Genomic DNA, 17493 nt, shown 5'->3' on the forward strand with positions numbered 1-17493 from the left:
CATATAATTCCATAAATATCTCCATAAACGTACTATATATATATATATATATATATATATATATATATATATATATATATATATATATATATATATATATATATATATATATATATATATAAAGAATAAATAAAGTACATTATTAAGATATAATGATTTTTCTCAAAAATGGGTCAAAATTTTCTACTTTCTGAGTTGCATCTGTGTTCTACCTGATTCCAGTGAACGCATCACATTTCCTGCCGACAGGAACTAACAAACTACTGGTCAGACGGCAGAATACGGAACGAGATCGGCCGAGCCGCTGTTGGAAATGCTAACTTGCTCAGTTGTAGCAGTTATCTAACTGTCTGTCTGTTGCTTGGCCTCTTTTGGGTCAGAATATGTATTTCGGTGCGTTTGGCCGGGTCTGCTCGTCGTGCAGGTGAGCTTAGCGGTTCTGAGCCTCCGGCGGGTGTCGGTTTTCTCCCCATGGCGGACACACCGGAACCGAGCCGTGGGAGCGCGGAGGAGGACGAGGAGGAGAAACCGAACCGCATCGACGACGCAGAACTGGCGTTGAAAGGAATCAACATGCTGCTCAACAACGGCTTCAAGGAGAGCGACGAGCTCTTCAGGACGTACAGGTTCGTTTAGCTTTCACTGATAACTATTATTGTTCTTATTAATAGTAATATTGTTATTATTAAAAAAAAAAAATCATTTTTTTTTGTCTTGTCAAACGGCCCGCGAAATGTTTGGACAAAGTTCCTGTTTTTTTTCAGAAAAGTAAGATCCACAGTCTGATTAGATTTACAATACAAAAGCTGAACACGTTCAGGGGCGTAACCAGGGGTGTCATTGGGGGATTCGTCAACTCACCATCAAATTACACCTGCAAACATGGCAAAAGTAAAAAAAAAAAAAAGTAATAAATAACAATGACAATAAAATACTGGTTGACAAAAGGAACAAAAAAATAGTAAAACAATAAAATAAAAATAAATACATTAAAATAGAATAAAAGGGTTATCCTATTTAAAAAGGTTATGCTATCTTTCTGTCATATTTTTCATTCCCTGACAGTGATGCCCTTAGTAACGCGTTACTCTAATCTGACCACTTTTTTTAGTAACGAGTAATCTAACGCATTAATCTTTCCAAATCAGTAATCAGATTAAAGTTACTTCTCCATGTCACTGTGCGTTACTATTATTTTTCATTGTGGGTTGATAGCAGCATTAAACTTGGTGAGCTGTGAGCTTTTCATCTGCGGTTTTTTGCAGCTGCTCGACTCGTCGTCTCTTAAAGCACGGTGATCAGCACACCTGCACTGAGCTTTACAAAGACATTTTTATACTTTTTTTCCTCCTTTATTTAGAGCTGAGCTGAGCTGCTCCGTATCTGCACGTTAAAACAGCTGATCCTCCGCGACGCGTCAACAACTAACACTATTTTCCACTCAAATGCACCTAAACTCTCTTTCTGAGGACCACATGATGTGAAAACACAATAAAACTTTCTTACCTGTAAATCTGGTCACGTTTTCTGCATAAATAAATGTTATCCATTCTTTGTGCTCAAACGCCAAAGTAGGGGCGAATCCAGATGGAATGGGGGCGTGGGGGAGGGATGTGCCCCCCTCACAACACCCCTAGATTAAAGGTCCAGTTTTGAAGCCTTTTTTTACTACAACTACTAATACTACTTAAAATAATATTAATTTCTACAAGTAAAATATTTAGAGAGAATTTAAATGTTAGAAAAATGCTAGAATGAATTTAATAGTTACATTTATAAACAATGTAGGTTCGAAATTGCAAGTTTTACTGTTACAGTGCTGTCAACAGTTAAATATGAGGTCAAGAAAGAGGTCTTTATTTTACTTTTTATAAAACAAGTATTTGTTTTCATTGAAGTCAAGAAAGGGTGACTATAAAGTAAGTTTTGGCAAAACAGGTATCATTGTCATGTTGAGGTGGCAGAGTGTTGTTGTCGGCAGCTGGGAAAAGTAACTAGTAATCTAACTTAGTTACTTTTCCAATTGAGTAATCAGTAAAGTAACTAAGTTACTTTTTCAAGGAGTAATCAGTAATCAGTAATTGGATTACTTTTTCAAAGTAACTGTGGCAACACTGTTCCCTGACACTCATTTTGCGCATGCACAATTTTTTTATTTTTATTTTTGATATTTCTAACCCTCTACCTAACCATAACCCCCCCAGACCCCCACACCACATCATCCCATATTTCATGCTCCTGATGCCACGAAATTAATTCGCACTTGCGCACTTAGAGTCAACCTGAGCGGTAGGAAAAGACAATACGGGGAAAGAATTGTTTGCCATACTGGGCCATCATGGGGGACAATTCTTATTTACCTTATTTTGCAGAGATTTACAGTTACCCATTTTTCTGGTTGCACTCTAACTGGCGTGGCCAGTGTAGAAAATACATTAAATACATGCAAACCAGACTGGACAAACTAAGTAACAGATAATAAATAGGAACTGATTCAGCTATGGAGAGCAGTGTGAAACCATAATAATAAACCCACCTCTTTGAGATCTTGCGAGATTTTGCGGGATTTGAAACCTCAATAGGATGAACTGATTGCCGGCTACAGAGTCTCAACCTAATAAATACATACTTTGCAACACAACCACATCCCGCTCATTTTACTTATCTTGAAGCAGCATACAGTAAACACGGGAATGTCGTCGTGGTGTCTTACTCTCCTTCCTGCTTCATGGGGCTTTGTAAACTTTGATATTTCAAAGTTCCTCATAGCAGTTATTAGACATCTGATTATTATAATTAGAATTGTTGTTATTGTTTACATTCACCCCAATGTCAGGGTGACATCGGGGTAAATGTGAGGCATTGATGTGTATGCGCTTTGTGTGTCTGATGCAGATGGAAAAGCGCTATATAAATGCAGTCCATTTACCATTTATTAACTATTAATAATTTATGATTAATAGTTAATATTAATAATATAATATTACTAATATTATAATATTAATATTAATACTAATATTAATAATATTATTACACGTGTGTAATAATATTATTACACGTGTGTAATAATATTATTACACGTGTGTAATAATATTATTACACGTGTGTAATAATATTATTACACGTGTGTAATAATATTATTACACGTGACGTGTGATTTTTCAGTATATATGTTGTACTGGAGTATAATTTGCAGGGCCTCCCAAACTACTACTAAAAAATAAAACCCAGCAACATTATACTCCGGAAGATACGGTAGATGCAGTTCGAGAGCCAAGATAAACTAGGTTTTTTTTCTTATGTTTTTTTGGGGGGGGCTGTTGATACGGTACTGTATGCAAACTACGAATTGCTATTAGTGTGAAACCAGTATTGTTAAAACTTCCCACAGTTTACGGTCAACCCTAACCTTAACCCGAACAGTAAGTTTTGAGCTAGAAATTTGTTAACTGCCTCGTGCACACCTTTGTTACCCGTGATGTCAGTGTGGCAGAATGCGCGCTGTATCCATAGACACCCGATTTTATAAATTTATGTGATTTGCGCTGTTCAGTCTGGCAGCTGTGTGCTGTGCGCTTCGATTCCACGTCTGAGCTCCAGCTTTGAGTGTTTCTGGGAGTCCCGCACACCACATCGTAGCATTCTGATGTGGCCCAGGTGGAATTCCAGAATATTTCTGATTCACAAAGTCCATATAACATATTGAATTATTAAAATAAATAATCTAATAATGAAAAAATATACAATAAATTAATGAACTCTATGAGGGTTCTTTGTAAAAGAACTATATGTATTGTGTATACGAGTATATACGTGTGTGTGTGTGTGTGTGTGTGTGTGTGTGTGTGTGTGTGTGTGTGTGTGTAAAAAAAAAAAAAAAAAAAAAAAAAAAAAAAAAAAAAAAGCTTTTCTATTTCACTTTCATGCTTGTACGTAATTTTTGGTGTGTTTATTAATTTCTTCAATTTTTTTTTAACCATATTGTCCTAGCTGATGTTCAGCATCTCTAAACCAGTGTTAAAGGAGGTCTGTATCATCACCAAATCCCACTGAAATCCATTCATCATTTCATACTGAGATCAAAGGAAGACAGAGGGACAAATGACAACCAAAACACAATGTCCATGGCTTTGAACCTGATCACTGAATTTTGATCTCCATTGCTTTCATTCTTTAACGGAGATCACTTTTTAAAACATGTTAGTAATGTTTGTCAGACTGTGTTGCTCTGATCCTTTTATCAGGATCACAGGAATCAGGATCAAGAAGCAGTGCTTCACCTGTGATTGTGATTTCTAAACTCACCGGGGGTCCTGATTACAGGATGAATCAAAGCTCAATGATCTAAGATTAGATCAAAGGAATGAAGTGGCGGAGCTTGAGCTTTGATTCTAAATGCTGAATTAGTGAGCAGTCCTGACTGCTTGATGAAAGGAATATGAGATGAAGGATCAAAGACAGATAAAGGAGTTGGGATCAAGGGGTGGAGCCTAACCTTTGATCCTGATTGTTTAGAGAGTTTAGATCTGTCTCACTGCCTCACTCATCATTTCTCTTCATCTCCCTCTGTTTCAGGAACCACAGCCCTTTGATGAGCTTCGGGGCCAGTTTTGTGAGTTTTCTGGTGAGTCTGACACGCAAAACTGTTAAATCACCCTGGTGACGAATTGTTGTGAATGCAGCATCAAAGTACTTTCCCGTGTGTTTCCGCCTGTGGCAAAGCCAGGCGTCGCATACAACGCCTTCTGGAACTCAGACAGCAGTGTGACTAACAAACATCTCAAACTCCCCACCCCCGGGTGTAAAAGTTTATCTGATCGTTCTCATAACTACTAAATAATTATCAGTTTTCATATTTTAAGTAAAACAATCAACTCAAGGTTACTGTTGAATACAGAAACTGTGTTCACTGATGTAACAGGAGAAACGTTGTAACCGTGATGACGACAAAACAAACATTCATTGTAACTTTTCAAACTGTTCCTGCAGCATTTGATGGCCTGTTTGTTGACATACGCGGAACTCAGATATCAGAAGTTTGGATTCTGCAGCAGCTGTACGTCTTGTTTGGTCTTTTGTCCAGTAATCCAGAGCCCAGTTTCAGAAAGCAGTCTAATCTTGTTTAGTCAACTAAACTCACTTAGTGGTCTAATTTTTTTTGACGTAGTCAGCTAAAATTCACCGTTAGCTGACTGACGTTTTTAGCTTGGTACAGAGGAGGCTAACCTTATTTTATTTGACAAAACTTCAGTGTCTTACCTCTAAAAAGGCGGCTGTCGTGTACCGACACTTGATGGAGCAGGAAGGAAGGAGAGCCTTGCAGCTGGAGCAGATGTTCCAGTACTGGAATAATCCATTGGAGATGTTTACGGACGCCAAGGTTGGAAGCGCTTCTCTTCTGCTGCGGTGGACGGCCATGTTTGTATCAGACGGACCAACCCCGAAGTAAACAAAACTGTCGCGCATTGGAGGCTTTTCTTGGCAACAGCACTCACGAGGCCGCTATAACCTTAATGTAAAACGGCTAATCTACAAGTTTAGCCATCGATGTGAAACAGTGATTAGATGGCTAATGGTGGGCGATTAACCATAGTCGCCTAAGTAGGTTTAGCAGACTAAAAGATTAGACCGCTTTATGAAACCAGGTCCAGGTGACATATTCAGTTTAAAACAACAAAAACAAGATTGGAGGGTATATCCAAAGGGGGAGGGGTGTGGGGAAAGACCAGCGTGACCTGGATGAGACGAATGTAGCCAGAAAATGCTCACCTATTTTGAAGTTACTAAGATTGCAAAGGTAACAAGCTATATAACCTAGGTTTGCCTGATAATGCTTTTTTTTTTTTTTTTTTTGCAATCGTATTAATGAGGCTATTCCACAGAGCGCATTTCCTTCCTGTTTCGTCCTGAATAGCAAATCTGGGCACATTTTGAAGCATCATAGTAATTTCTTGATCCATCTTTGTCAATCTTGAACAAAGTTGGTATACATAGTAATAGTTACAGCCATCATCGGCACCAGTTTTGAAATCGGGGTGAAATTTTCAAACTGTTCAAAAATTCCATCCTGATTCGGAAAAACTGCATAATTACACGGTCACTCCCAGGTGGTTGTAGTCTTTTTTTATACTTGTTTTTTTATTGGTTTTCACAAATTATAACAAACAATACAAAATACACAGAACAATTGGTCAGTTGCCATCAATATACATTGTCCATTTTTCCCAAAAGTCTTCGTGTTTAGCTTCTTGCAACCTTAAAATAAAAGTAAGTCTTTCCATACTGTGAATTTCTTCAACAATGTCCATCCAGTTTTTAACTGTGGGGGGGTTCTTGTTTGTACCATTTGCGTGTGATGGCTTTTTTTGCTGCTGCCAACAAAATTTTAAATAAGTATACATCTTTTTTCTGAATCCCTGCTCCCATTACATACCCAAAGTATAATGTCAGTATTGTTCTTGGTATACTGTACCCAAATACCTTTTCAATTTCACTACCAACATCTTCCCAAAATTGGGACAAGTTTTGACACTGCCAGAAGATGTGTGCATGTCCCACATCCTGCTCTCCACACTTTCTCCAGCAGGGTTGGTGCAAGGATATTGATGCCTTTTTTTATCTTTGGTGTAATAAAATATCTGACTAAATTTTTCCAACAGTAAATTTTCCAATTTCTTGAGCTAGTTGTAGTTACTTGAGATTTGCAAATATTATACCACGTCATTACTTATGTCCTCCTGCAACTCCTTTACCCTTTTATCTCTAATATACAATGTTGATGTTCTCCTATTAACTATCAATCCTTTATACAACTTTGATATGACTTTACTACTTTTGTTTTTATATGCATCATTTACTATTTGTGTAATTGCATTCATTTCACATGGGAGGTTTGGCTTTACTTCTTTTAAATAATAGTCCCGTACCTGAAGGTACATATAGAAATCTCGAGATGCTAAATCAAATTCTTTCTGTAGTGTTTGAAACCTTTCAATTTGGCCTTTTTAAAGAAATTTATTTAGAATGTTTAATCCTTTAATTGCCCATTCCTTGAATTTAGAATTCATACTGCCTGGTTTAAAGTTTAAGTCAAAAGCTATTCAGCTAAATACTTTAATTTCTTCCTCTATTTTACATTTCTTTACTAATTTAAACCAAACCTCCAAGGTGAATCTAGTAATAGAGTCCAACTTATTTTCTCTTTCCTTAAACATCTTCTTATTTGCTATCATAGCTTGTACATGGTCTACATTGCCCATTTCTATTTGTTTCCACTTTGTCATGTAGTTTGAATCACACCAGACCATGATATGTTTGAGCTGTGCTGCATAGAAATATTCTTCTGAATTGGGAAGTGCCAATCCACCCTCATCTTTAGGAATTTGAAGTGTTGAGAATTTAATTCTAGGTTTGGTCCCATTCCAAATGAATCTAGAGATTTTTCTGTCCCACTCCACAAATTGATTGCTTGGTATTGGCACTGGCAGAGATTGAAATAAATATAAAATTCTAGGCAGCACATTCATCTTGATCGTTTCAATTCTAGATTGTAAATCTAGCAAATGAATGTTCCATCTCACCATGTCTTGGTATATTTGTGTATTTAAAGATCTATAGTTAATTTCATACAACTTGGTAAGGTTGTTGGTGATTTGAATTCCCAAGTATTTGATTGACTTTTTATTCCACTTGAATTTATATTGCTGTTTCATAGATGGAGAGGGACTATAATTAATGGGGAGCACTTGAGTTTTATCAATATTCAACTTATAACCTCAGAGGTGACCATAATAGCTTACTAAATCCATTAGCTTAGGTAAATATTTGTCTGGTTGTTTTAAATATATTAACACATCATCTGCAAACAATCCAATTTTGTTTTCTATATCTCTAATTTTTATTCCTTCTATTTCTCGCTCTTGTCTAATTGCCTGAGCCAAGGGCTCAATATAAATGGCAAACAGGGTTGGAGACAGGCAGCAACCCTGCCTCGCTGATCTTTCTAATCTAATCCAATTTGTGAGGCTACCATTTATCTTAATTCTTGCTTTTGGGTTTTGATATAATGTTTTAACACAGTTGATTGCTTGTGAGTTAAGCCCAAACCTTTCTAAACAGAGATAGAGGAATCGCCAACTAACAGAATCGAAGGCTTTTTCCGCATCCAAACTTAAAAGGACAGCACTTTCGTTTGTTTTTTGTATTTCTTCTAATATATGTAATGTCCTTCTGACATTGTCTTGAGTTTGGCGCGCTCTAATGAAGCCTGATTGATCTTCATCTATAATTTCTGAAATGAATGACTGGAATCTATTTGAGATTATTGATGTGTATATCTTATAATCACAGTTCAAAATTGATATTGGTCTAAAACTTTCGCAATGCTCCCTGTCTTTACCCTCCTTATGAATGACAGTAATTACAGCCTCTCTCCATGATGGTGGCAGTGTACCATTCTTCAGAGTTTGATTAAAGGATGCAAGTAACATCGGATATAGCTCTTTCTTACAAATCCTATACCATTCAACAGGATATCCATCTGTTCCTGGAGTTTTGTTTGAGTTCATTCTTTTTATTGAATATTCTAATTCTTTCTCTGTAATCTGTGCACATAATATTGAGTTTTGTTCTTCTCCTATATTTGTGAGGTCTAATGTATTTAAAAATGTTTTAATTGTTTCATCTTCTGCTGATTCAGGTTGAGAGTACAGGTTTGAATAATACTCTTCAAATGCCTTTTCAATTTCCTCTGGTTTATACATTAATGTTTTGTGTACAGGGTCTCTGATTTTATTTATAGTATTTAGTTGTTGTTTGTTTCTTAATTGCCTGGCAAGAGATTTAGTGAATTTAGGGCTTCCTTCATAGTATGTTTGCTTTAAAAATCTAATTTTCTTTTCTACTTCTTCTGATAATATTTTATCTTTTTTCAACCTTTGCTTCTTTAACCCTTTTCAGGGACTCCAGATCCTTGTTTTTCTTATGTAATTGTTCTGATATTTCCAATTCTTCTGTAACCATCTGGAATTCCTGAATTCTTTTTTTTTTTTTGTATGAGGAGTAAGAAATTAGTTTGCCTCTTATTACTGCCTTCATAGCATCCCGCACCATTGTGGGATCTGTCTCTCCATTATCATTTTCTTTTTGATAGGCATTTATTTGATTTTTTTTATATCCTGCACTAATTGCTAGTTGTTTAGCAAACCAATATTTACCTCCAGTTTGTAACCTTAGGTTTCCTATTGAGATCCAGTGTTAATTTCAAGGAACAGTGATCTGATAGATCAGCTGTCCCTATCTGACATTCTACAACCCGAAACCGATCTTCTATGTTCATAAAAAAGTAATCTATTCTTGTGTGAGCTGAGTGTGGAGCAGAATAAAATGTATAATCCCTCTCTAAAGGGTGACATTCTCTCCAAACATCCATCACTCCCAATTCAGTTAGTGTTACATTAATGTATCTAGACAGATGTGTTTTACTTTTCTTTTTAGTACTATTAGAGTCGAGAGAAGGATTTAGGACTACGTTCCAGTCTCCTGCACAGATTAGAATTCCTTCCGTTTCTTGTGTAATATTATCAAAGACAGATTTATAAAAAGATTTATTAGGTTCTGGTGGGGCATAAATATTTAATAATGTGACCATTTGATCTTCCAATTTTCCCCTGATCAGAATGTATCTTCCATCTTTATCTTTAATTTCCTTTAAACCCTCAAATTTTGCATGATTAGAAATTAGGATCGCTACCCCTCTTTTTCTTCCTCCTTTAAATGAACTATAGAATGTATTTTTAAAACCCATATTTTGTAATTTTTGGTGCTCCTTGTCTGTCAAGTGAGTTTCCTGTAAGTAAATTATCTCAGCTTTTTCTTTTTTAAGCTTTGTAAGAACCTTGCCCCTTTTTATTGGATTATTTAAACCGTTCACATTTAATGACATGAACCTTACAGTATCAAGACGCATTATAACTAAGATAATAACTCTGAAGACAGTCTGACCATAACAACACAATGAACTCTAGAACTGTAGAACACTTAATGAAAAAATGAAAAGGATCTATCCGATATCCTGTGGAACCACTAATTGTTCCCAAAGTCCTGTTGGTAGGAGAGGGGTAAAGCCTCCTGAAAAAGAAGGGCCCCTCAGTAGACGTAGGTGTTGACTCGAAGAGTCCTCCTTCCACTCTACCAAAGTCCAACATAACTTGTATTTTGCTTCTTGCCAGTTCTTTATCTCCCCCCCCTTTTTTTCCCCTCCCTGGGAGGCAGATTATTGGGTTTTCACTCACTAGCTTCTTTTTTCCGATAAATTAAATAAGAGGGGTGTTAATATGAAGAAACGTAAATAATTTGAATTTCAATATATATTATCTAAATGTCTCTATGCAACTTTGTTTTGCACCCCATTGCTCACTCAGTGAGAAAGTAATAAGAATAAGATAAAAAAAAAATGATAATCTGTTATTTATAATCAGTTACCTCCCTTTAATTACTTTTCCGCCTTATTTCCGAAACTCCTGTAGTCTCTCCCTCGCTCTTTAGCCCGCACTGCTCGGTGTATCAGACGCTGTAGAGGTGCGTGTCCAGGGAAAAGCCTGTTGAATGCGTCTCCCTTCTGCTCCGTGCTTCTGGTCGTCACCTCGAGCCCTCTTCTCCGCATCTCCCCCGCTGCCTCTCCCGGACTGCCGTATGTCTTGGGACCGTCGTGCCAGTGGATTTTCATGTTGGTCAATGGTGTCTGGAACTTAACTCCATTTTCCTTTAGTACCTTCTTTATCCCTCCATAAGCTTTGCGCTTTTGCACCACATCGTAGGCATAGTCATGGTCAAAAAATATTGGCTTTCCATTTATTTTAACACGTTTCTGCCAAGCTTTCTTGAGGACCAGTTCTTTTCTGTCAAACTGAAGGAAGTTTACGATAATGGACCTGGGCGTTGCTCCATGGTCGGATCTCCCAGCCCCAGTCCGGTGCGCACGTTGTATCATGAGTCTTGTCTCTGCGGGGAGATCCAGCTCTCTCTGCAACAGGTCCTCCACGAAGCGTATAACCGAGTCCCCTTCGGAAAGTTCCGGAACTCCGAAAATGCGCACCTTATTTCTGCGGCTCCTTCCTTCTAAATTTGTCAGCTTAGCTTTCAATATTTTCTGCTCTTTAAGAATCATAAGCAGAGCATCTTTCGCTTCCATGTTCCAATCTTCCACTTCACTTATGCGCGTTTGTGCTTCGTTTAATGTCTCCCGTTGATCTTGCAGCTCTGTATTAGTGTCGTCAATTCTGTTGTTTATGTCCATCTTAAATGTTTCAAACGCCCTCTTGAAGTCAGCCTTAACTTCATCTTTGAGAGTCAAAAATACGTCTTTTATTTCTTTTCGTAGTTCCACAATTTGCATGGTAAGTCCAGGTATCCCCTCTCGTGGCTCCGAGGTGTTAGCCGTTAGCATGCTAGCTTCGGAAGCGATTGGATTTTCTTCCATTTCGGCGTTTTCTTGAGTTTTGTTTCAGGTGTTTCGAGTCTTTCGCTTCTCACGTTTGTCACCCCCACTCATCACACTCTTTGATGTATGTATTCAGGCTTCTTAGTTGTTTTGTGGGGTATAATTACTTCTCCTAGCAAGGGCTCTGATTTAAGCTGCCATTCCCTCGCTGTCCAACCGGAAGTCTCAGGTGGTTGTAGTCTTAACAGCTTCAGTCATGTTTGAACTTTAAATGGATTATTCCTGGTGAGTACAGCTTGAAACCTGTTTGATCGCGCTCCATCGGGGCAAAAATTTGAAGTCGAACCAGTGTTTGTTGCAGTTTTGTTCAAAGTTGAGCAACTCGAACACATCTTTGTTGAGGGCACAGCTCCTTAACTTTCATTTTTGGATGGCTTGACAGGTCTTGACAGGTCTGTACTTTATGAGACAGCCAGTTGCCAGGTCTGCACTTTATAAGCCAGCTTGTTGGGATGTGAGCTGGTCAAGCGATTTCATCTTGTTTTTACACTTTTTGGGCTCATGAGCGATCGTAGTAGAACGGTGCCCTGTGGAATGATGGTGTAAAACCTGTGATCAGCATTTAGCCTCAATAAATGTGGCTGTATGAGTGTAACTTGCGTAAGATAGCTATTAGTATGCCTAATTAGTGCTGATGGTGTGAACATACAAATTAAGAATTACTTAAAGGCACCTGGATCCGTTTCTCAGTTCCCATCATTTAAGGACATGTAGCACAGAATTCCTAACAACTCATATTTTTGGCTATTAGAGGTCATGTGATGAAATACCTATATTAATTTGTGCACTTCTGTGAACAGTCTGTAAGCATACGCCATTGAAAATAAACTGCTATGGAGTTTACCGAAAATGAAGTAGTCGTGTTTACGTTACTCTGAGCAAACGTCTCTGCGCACTGTTGAATGGAATGTAGACAAACCGCCACTAACGTTAATCTCTGATACAAAGCCTTCGGGGGGGGAGAACGTTCAACTGCAACACAAACAATATCAGTCAGCAAAAGACGTTATTATAACCACTTTCTCATGAGAATCGAAGTCCAGTTTTTCTGAAGATGATCATCGTAGTAAAAGATTTAGAGGAATTTGTTCGGTATCCTTAATCTTATGGAGAGATTAGAAGTGGCAGAAAGGTGTGTTCTTTTTTTAAAAGACACACCCACTCCTCAAAAAGAAGGAAAAAAAAAACACGTATTTGATTTATATAAAAACTATAATCCACAAATATTTCGCTCCTTCATGTTAGAATTTCATGTGGTATGCTCCGCCCTCTTAGGATTCAATCTCAGGCGTTAATTGTAATTTTAGATGTGGAATCCCATTTTACTGCTTATATTTTGTGCTTTTCAGAAATTTTGTTGATGTCTTTGTTGTTCCCTTTTCAATGAACAGAAAGCCAGCACGCACAATTCTCAAAGATACAAGAGGGAGCCACCTAACTCGCAAACATAATCGTGTGCTTGTGATAATCTTGGATCTGTGTGGATAATGATAATGGCACATAATAGAATAAAGTTCATTTGCTGTTTGCACAAGTACATATAAGTAAAAGCACACAGGAATTGTGTGTTTCTCCAAGTCGCAAAAATTCTTAAAATACAAAAAGAAGAATACAGAGAACACAATAGTAAAATAACATAGAAAAGACATTAGTAGAATAAACACAATATGCATTGTATGTACAAACCAAGTACCAGTATTTTAACCATCACGGCCTCACACCACACCGCTTTAAATATTTCGCCAATTTTAACTTGGTTTGCTTTTGTGCAAATGACAGCTTCTTGTAAACCATATAGATTTAAACTCACCATAGGCAGTGTTGCCATTTGGTGACCATCCCATCTGGGCAATATTAAACTAATTTGCATAAAACATCAACTTTTGCAATTAGTTTCGTGTTGCCTCCTGCTGCTCGTGGCCGTAAACTCACACAAACACAGATGAGGGCAGACGGTGGATCAGTGGGCTTTTAGGACTAAAATTTCAGAAGAAAAAGGCTGCAGTAATTGTATGTGATACAGTATCTGTGTCAAGGCAGACGGAGCACATTTTAAAATGAAATTTTCTTATCGGCAAAAAATGTTGAATGTTGGCGCAGATAATCAGTCGACCCTTACTTTTGTATTTTTATATTCTCTCTTTCTCGACTAATTTCACTCCTGAATTAAAACCTTTTCACATTGATTTTAACTCTTCTTTTTCATGTTGTACTTTAACGTTTTTGGTTTTTCCTCGTAGAATGCCATGATGACTTTTGAAGACGAGAAAATGCAGATGGCCTTTGAGGACCTGAAGGCTACAGAGAAACTGTGCGAGAGCGAAAACAGTGGTGTTATTGAGACCATTAAAAACAAGATCAAGAGGAACGTGAGTCACCTCTTCAGCAAACGCCCCTTGATTTAATGGACTGTTTTTGATGTGGAAAAATGGATGATGTGGGTATTTATTTATTTATGTATTCATAATTATATCTGGCTTGACAGACCTGTCTGTGCAACAGAGCTGAAAATACTGAAAATACAAAAATACGGTTATTTATTTTAAGCATCTATTTAGTCATTTATCGAGAAAATATACGAAAATTATTGATTCTCTGAATATGAGCGTGCACTCCTTTTCTGTTTAATTTCTGTTGAAACACCTCCAAATCTGAGGCCATGGTCCTCTGTCAGAAAATGGTGGATTATCCCCTCTGGGTCAGGGGAGAGTTACTGCCCCAAGTGGAGAATTTTTAGTATCTCGGGGTCTTGTTCATAAGAGGGGGTAAGTTGGAGTGTGAGATCAGTAGACTGATTGGGGAGGTGTCTAAAATCTTACAGACACTGTACTGAACCGTTGTGAAGAAGGAGCTGAGCCAGAACGTGAGGCTCTCAATTTAGTAGTTGATTTACACGCCTGTCCTCACCTATGGTCATTAACTTTGAGTAATGACTTGCAAGAATAAGATTGTGGATTCAAGAGTCAGAAATAAGATTCCTTTGTCGGGTATCTGGTCTTACACTCCTGGAAAAGGTGTGAAGCTTAACTATCCGGGAGGGACTCTGAGTAGAGCCGCTGCTTCTTTGCATTGAAAGGAGCCAGTTGAGGTGGTTTGGGCACCTGTTGAGAATGCCCCCTAATCATCTCCCTAGGAAGGTCTTCCAGGCATGTCCAAATGGGAGGACACCCTGGGGAAGACCCAGGACACATTGGAGAGATTATATTTCCCAGATGGCTTGGGAACACTTTAGGATCTCCCGGGAAGAGTTGCAGTACTTGGCCGACGATAGGGAAGTGTCGGAGAAGCTGGTTGCTCTGCTGCCATCACAACCTGGACTCAGGAATGAATGAATGGTTTCAACTGTCTTATGCCTAGGGTTGGGTATCGAGAACTGGTTCTTTTCAAGAACCATTAAGAAATGATTCCACCGGAGCAAACACGGGGAGAACATGCAAACGCCACACAGAAAGGCCACAGGCGGGAATTGAACCCATGTCCTTCTCACTGTGAGGCAACAGTGCTAACCACTAAGCCACCGTGCTGCCAAAATTTTATCAATACCCATCCCTAATTACTCCAATCATGGTTTAATAAAGCTGCAGGATGAAGGATTTACAGATTATTAGCAGAAATGGAATATAGCATTCATAACCGTCTGCTTCTTACTGTATAATTTACCTGCAATAACTAACTGATGTGTTTTCATGAGGTTAGAATGAGGTGGTCTTATCTACGTGTGGGTGGGCCTGCTTATGGAGGCCGCCATATTGCACCACCATGTAGCTACCATAGCCCAAAAGGGACAGATTTTTAGTCGTACACCTTTCGTAAGACTGAGCAAGAAGAAGAAAAGGAATCGGTGGTTGTTCCCCTAAACACTGTCTGCTGGTTGGCATTGCAGGCTAACAGACAGGCTAACGCATTTAAGAGCCCTTATTTGTGTGAAATGGAGGGTCATACCTATTGGTTATCACAAGAGAAGGTCAAGGAGCCTGAATCCAAGTCACCAGAGAAGGAAAAACCTGAAGGGAAGCAAAATTGTGACCGGTGATTGCATCATCCTCATCACTAGATGGCACAAAATTCTACACACTGTAGCTTTAAACAGAATCTATTAACTATCTTTTTTCTTTTTTTAACTTGGGAGGTCTTATGACTTACACTCTGGTGTGACTTGTACATGAAAATTCGTGCATTCAATATTACTACTACTACTACTACTACTACTACTACTAACTATTTTTATGTGTCTTTCCCAGGAATCAAAGTACTAAACAAAATCATCTCCGATAATAAAATAAATGTAAATAATAAAAATACACGACAACAACACATGAAAATCTCAAGTTAAAGAGCAGATTATGCATTAGTAGAAAGTCTGGAAAATGTGTTAATTAATTGATGGATAATGATGTTTAGCTGCAGCCTCAGCTGACTGTGACTCCTTTTATGTGGACAGGTGGACCCTCAGAAGTCGGGCATGGCCGCAGTGGATCGACTCCAGAGGCAGGTCATCATCGCGGACTGTCAGGTTTACCTCGCGGTGCTGTCGTTCGTCAAACAGGAGCTGTCAGGTACCGTTTGCACCTCGGGGCTGTTGATTGACATTTATTGATGGAAGCTCGATTAACAATGACTCAGCAGGTCTGTAGTCTGAATTTAAACCTCGCGTCCCCTCCTCCGCAGCGTACATCAAAGGAGGCTGGATCCTTCGCAAAGCCTGGAAGCTGTACAACAAATGTTACAGTGACATCACACACCTGCAAGAGGGAAAACGGAGGAGCCCCGACCAACAAGGTAGGCCGTCGCCGCCTCTGTCTTCCTGCACCGACCAGTCCGTGCACAGCTGCGCCTCGCACTCTGAGTCCAGCCCGTCCCGCCGGCTGGATGGCATCAGCACAGAGGCTCTGGACAGGCTGAAGGGCGCCGTCAGCTTTGGTTATGGCCTCTTCCACCTCTGTATCTCCATGGTGCCGCCGCACCTCCTGAAGATTGTCAACCTGCTGGGGTTCCCCGGTGACCGTCACCAAGGCTTGTCGGCGTTGACTTATGCCAGTGAAAGTCAGGACATGAAGGCCCCCTTAGCTACGTGAGTACGTACGTCTGTCTTTGTTCTGTCATCATTTTCCAAATAGAACTATAGAGACATTTTCCACAGGAAGAACTCGAAACATTTTCTTATCGAGCCTAAATTAAGGTGATGGTACAGTGGGAACTAATAATAATAATAATAATAATACATTTTATTTATATTGCACTATACATTTGTAAACAAATCTCAAAGTGCCACAGAAGTTAAACAGAAGCATAAAACAACAATCAACAACAATTAAAAATAAAAAAAATAGGATCAATTAAACTCAATTAAAATTAGCAACTATAATTCATAAGCTTTCTGAAATAAAAATGTTTTAAGATTTGATTTAAAAGAGTCCACTGACTGTGGCGCCCTCAGGTGGATGGGCAGGGCATTCCACAGGCGTGGTGCTGCTGTCTGAAAGGCTCTGTCCCCCATTGTGTGGAGCTTGGTTTTGGGGACCTGGAGGAGGTGACTGTTGTTCGAGCGGAGGCGTCTCATGGGCTCATAGGGGGACAGAAGTTCTTTGAGGTACACTGGTGCACCGCCGTAGACACACTGATAGGTCAGGAGGCAGATCTTATATTCCACCCTGAACCTACAGGAAGCCAATGTAGTTTATTGAGGATGGGAGTAATGTGTTTTGGGCACCCCCATCAGGATCCTGGCAGCACAGTTTTGAATGGACTGGAGACGTTGTAAATTTCTGCCAGAGATCCCAATGAGGAGTGCATTACAGTAGTCCAGCCTGGAGGAGACAAAGGCGTGGACCAGCCTCTCAGCATCAGACAATGACAGGGAGGGGCGGAGTTTGGAGATGTTCCTGAGATGAAAGAATGCTGTCTTACAGATATGCTGGATATGGATGTCAAATGAAAAGTTGGGGTCAAAACGGACTCCCAGGTTTGTAACAGATGTTGATAATGGAATGTTG

General features: G+C 38.9%; 1 protein-coding gene across 1 annotated transcript in view; it reads left to right on the forward strand.

Moving 5' to 3' along the window:
• Positions 1 to 251: 251 nt before the first annotated feature.
• The window catches only part of LOC117522010 (tetratricopeptide repeat protein 39C-like), a 33894-nt gene continuing 16652 nt past the window's right edge, over positions 252 to 17493 (forward strand). The window contains exons 1-5 of the mRNA XM_034183377.1: positions 252 to 626; positions 4576 to 4624; positions 13741 to 13869; positions 15942 to 16056; positions 16169 to 16571. Coding sequence (XP_034039268.1) covers positions 472 to 626; positions 4576 to 4624; positions 13741 to 13869; positions 15942 to 16056; positions 16169 to 16571 — 851 coding nt within the window. The 5' untranslated portion in view covers positions 252 to 471. The remainder of the gene's footprint in view (positions 627 to 4575; positions 4625 to 13740; positions 13870 to 15941; positions 16057 to 16168; positions 16572 to 17493) is intronic.

This window comes from Thalassophryne amazonica, chromosome 12, assembly GCF_902500255.1.
Source record: "Thalassophryne amazonica chromosome 12, fThaAma1.1, whole genome shotgun sequence".
Taxonomy (NCBI): domain Eukaryota; kingdom Metazoa; phylum Chordata; class Actinopteri; order Batrachoidiformes; family Batrachoididae; genus Thalassophryne; species Thalassophryne amazonica.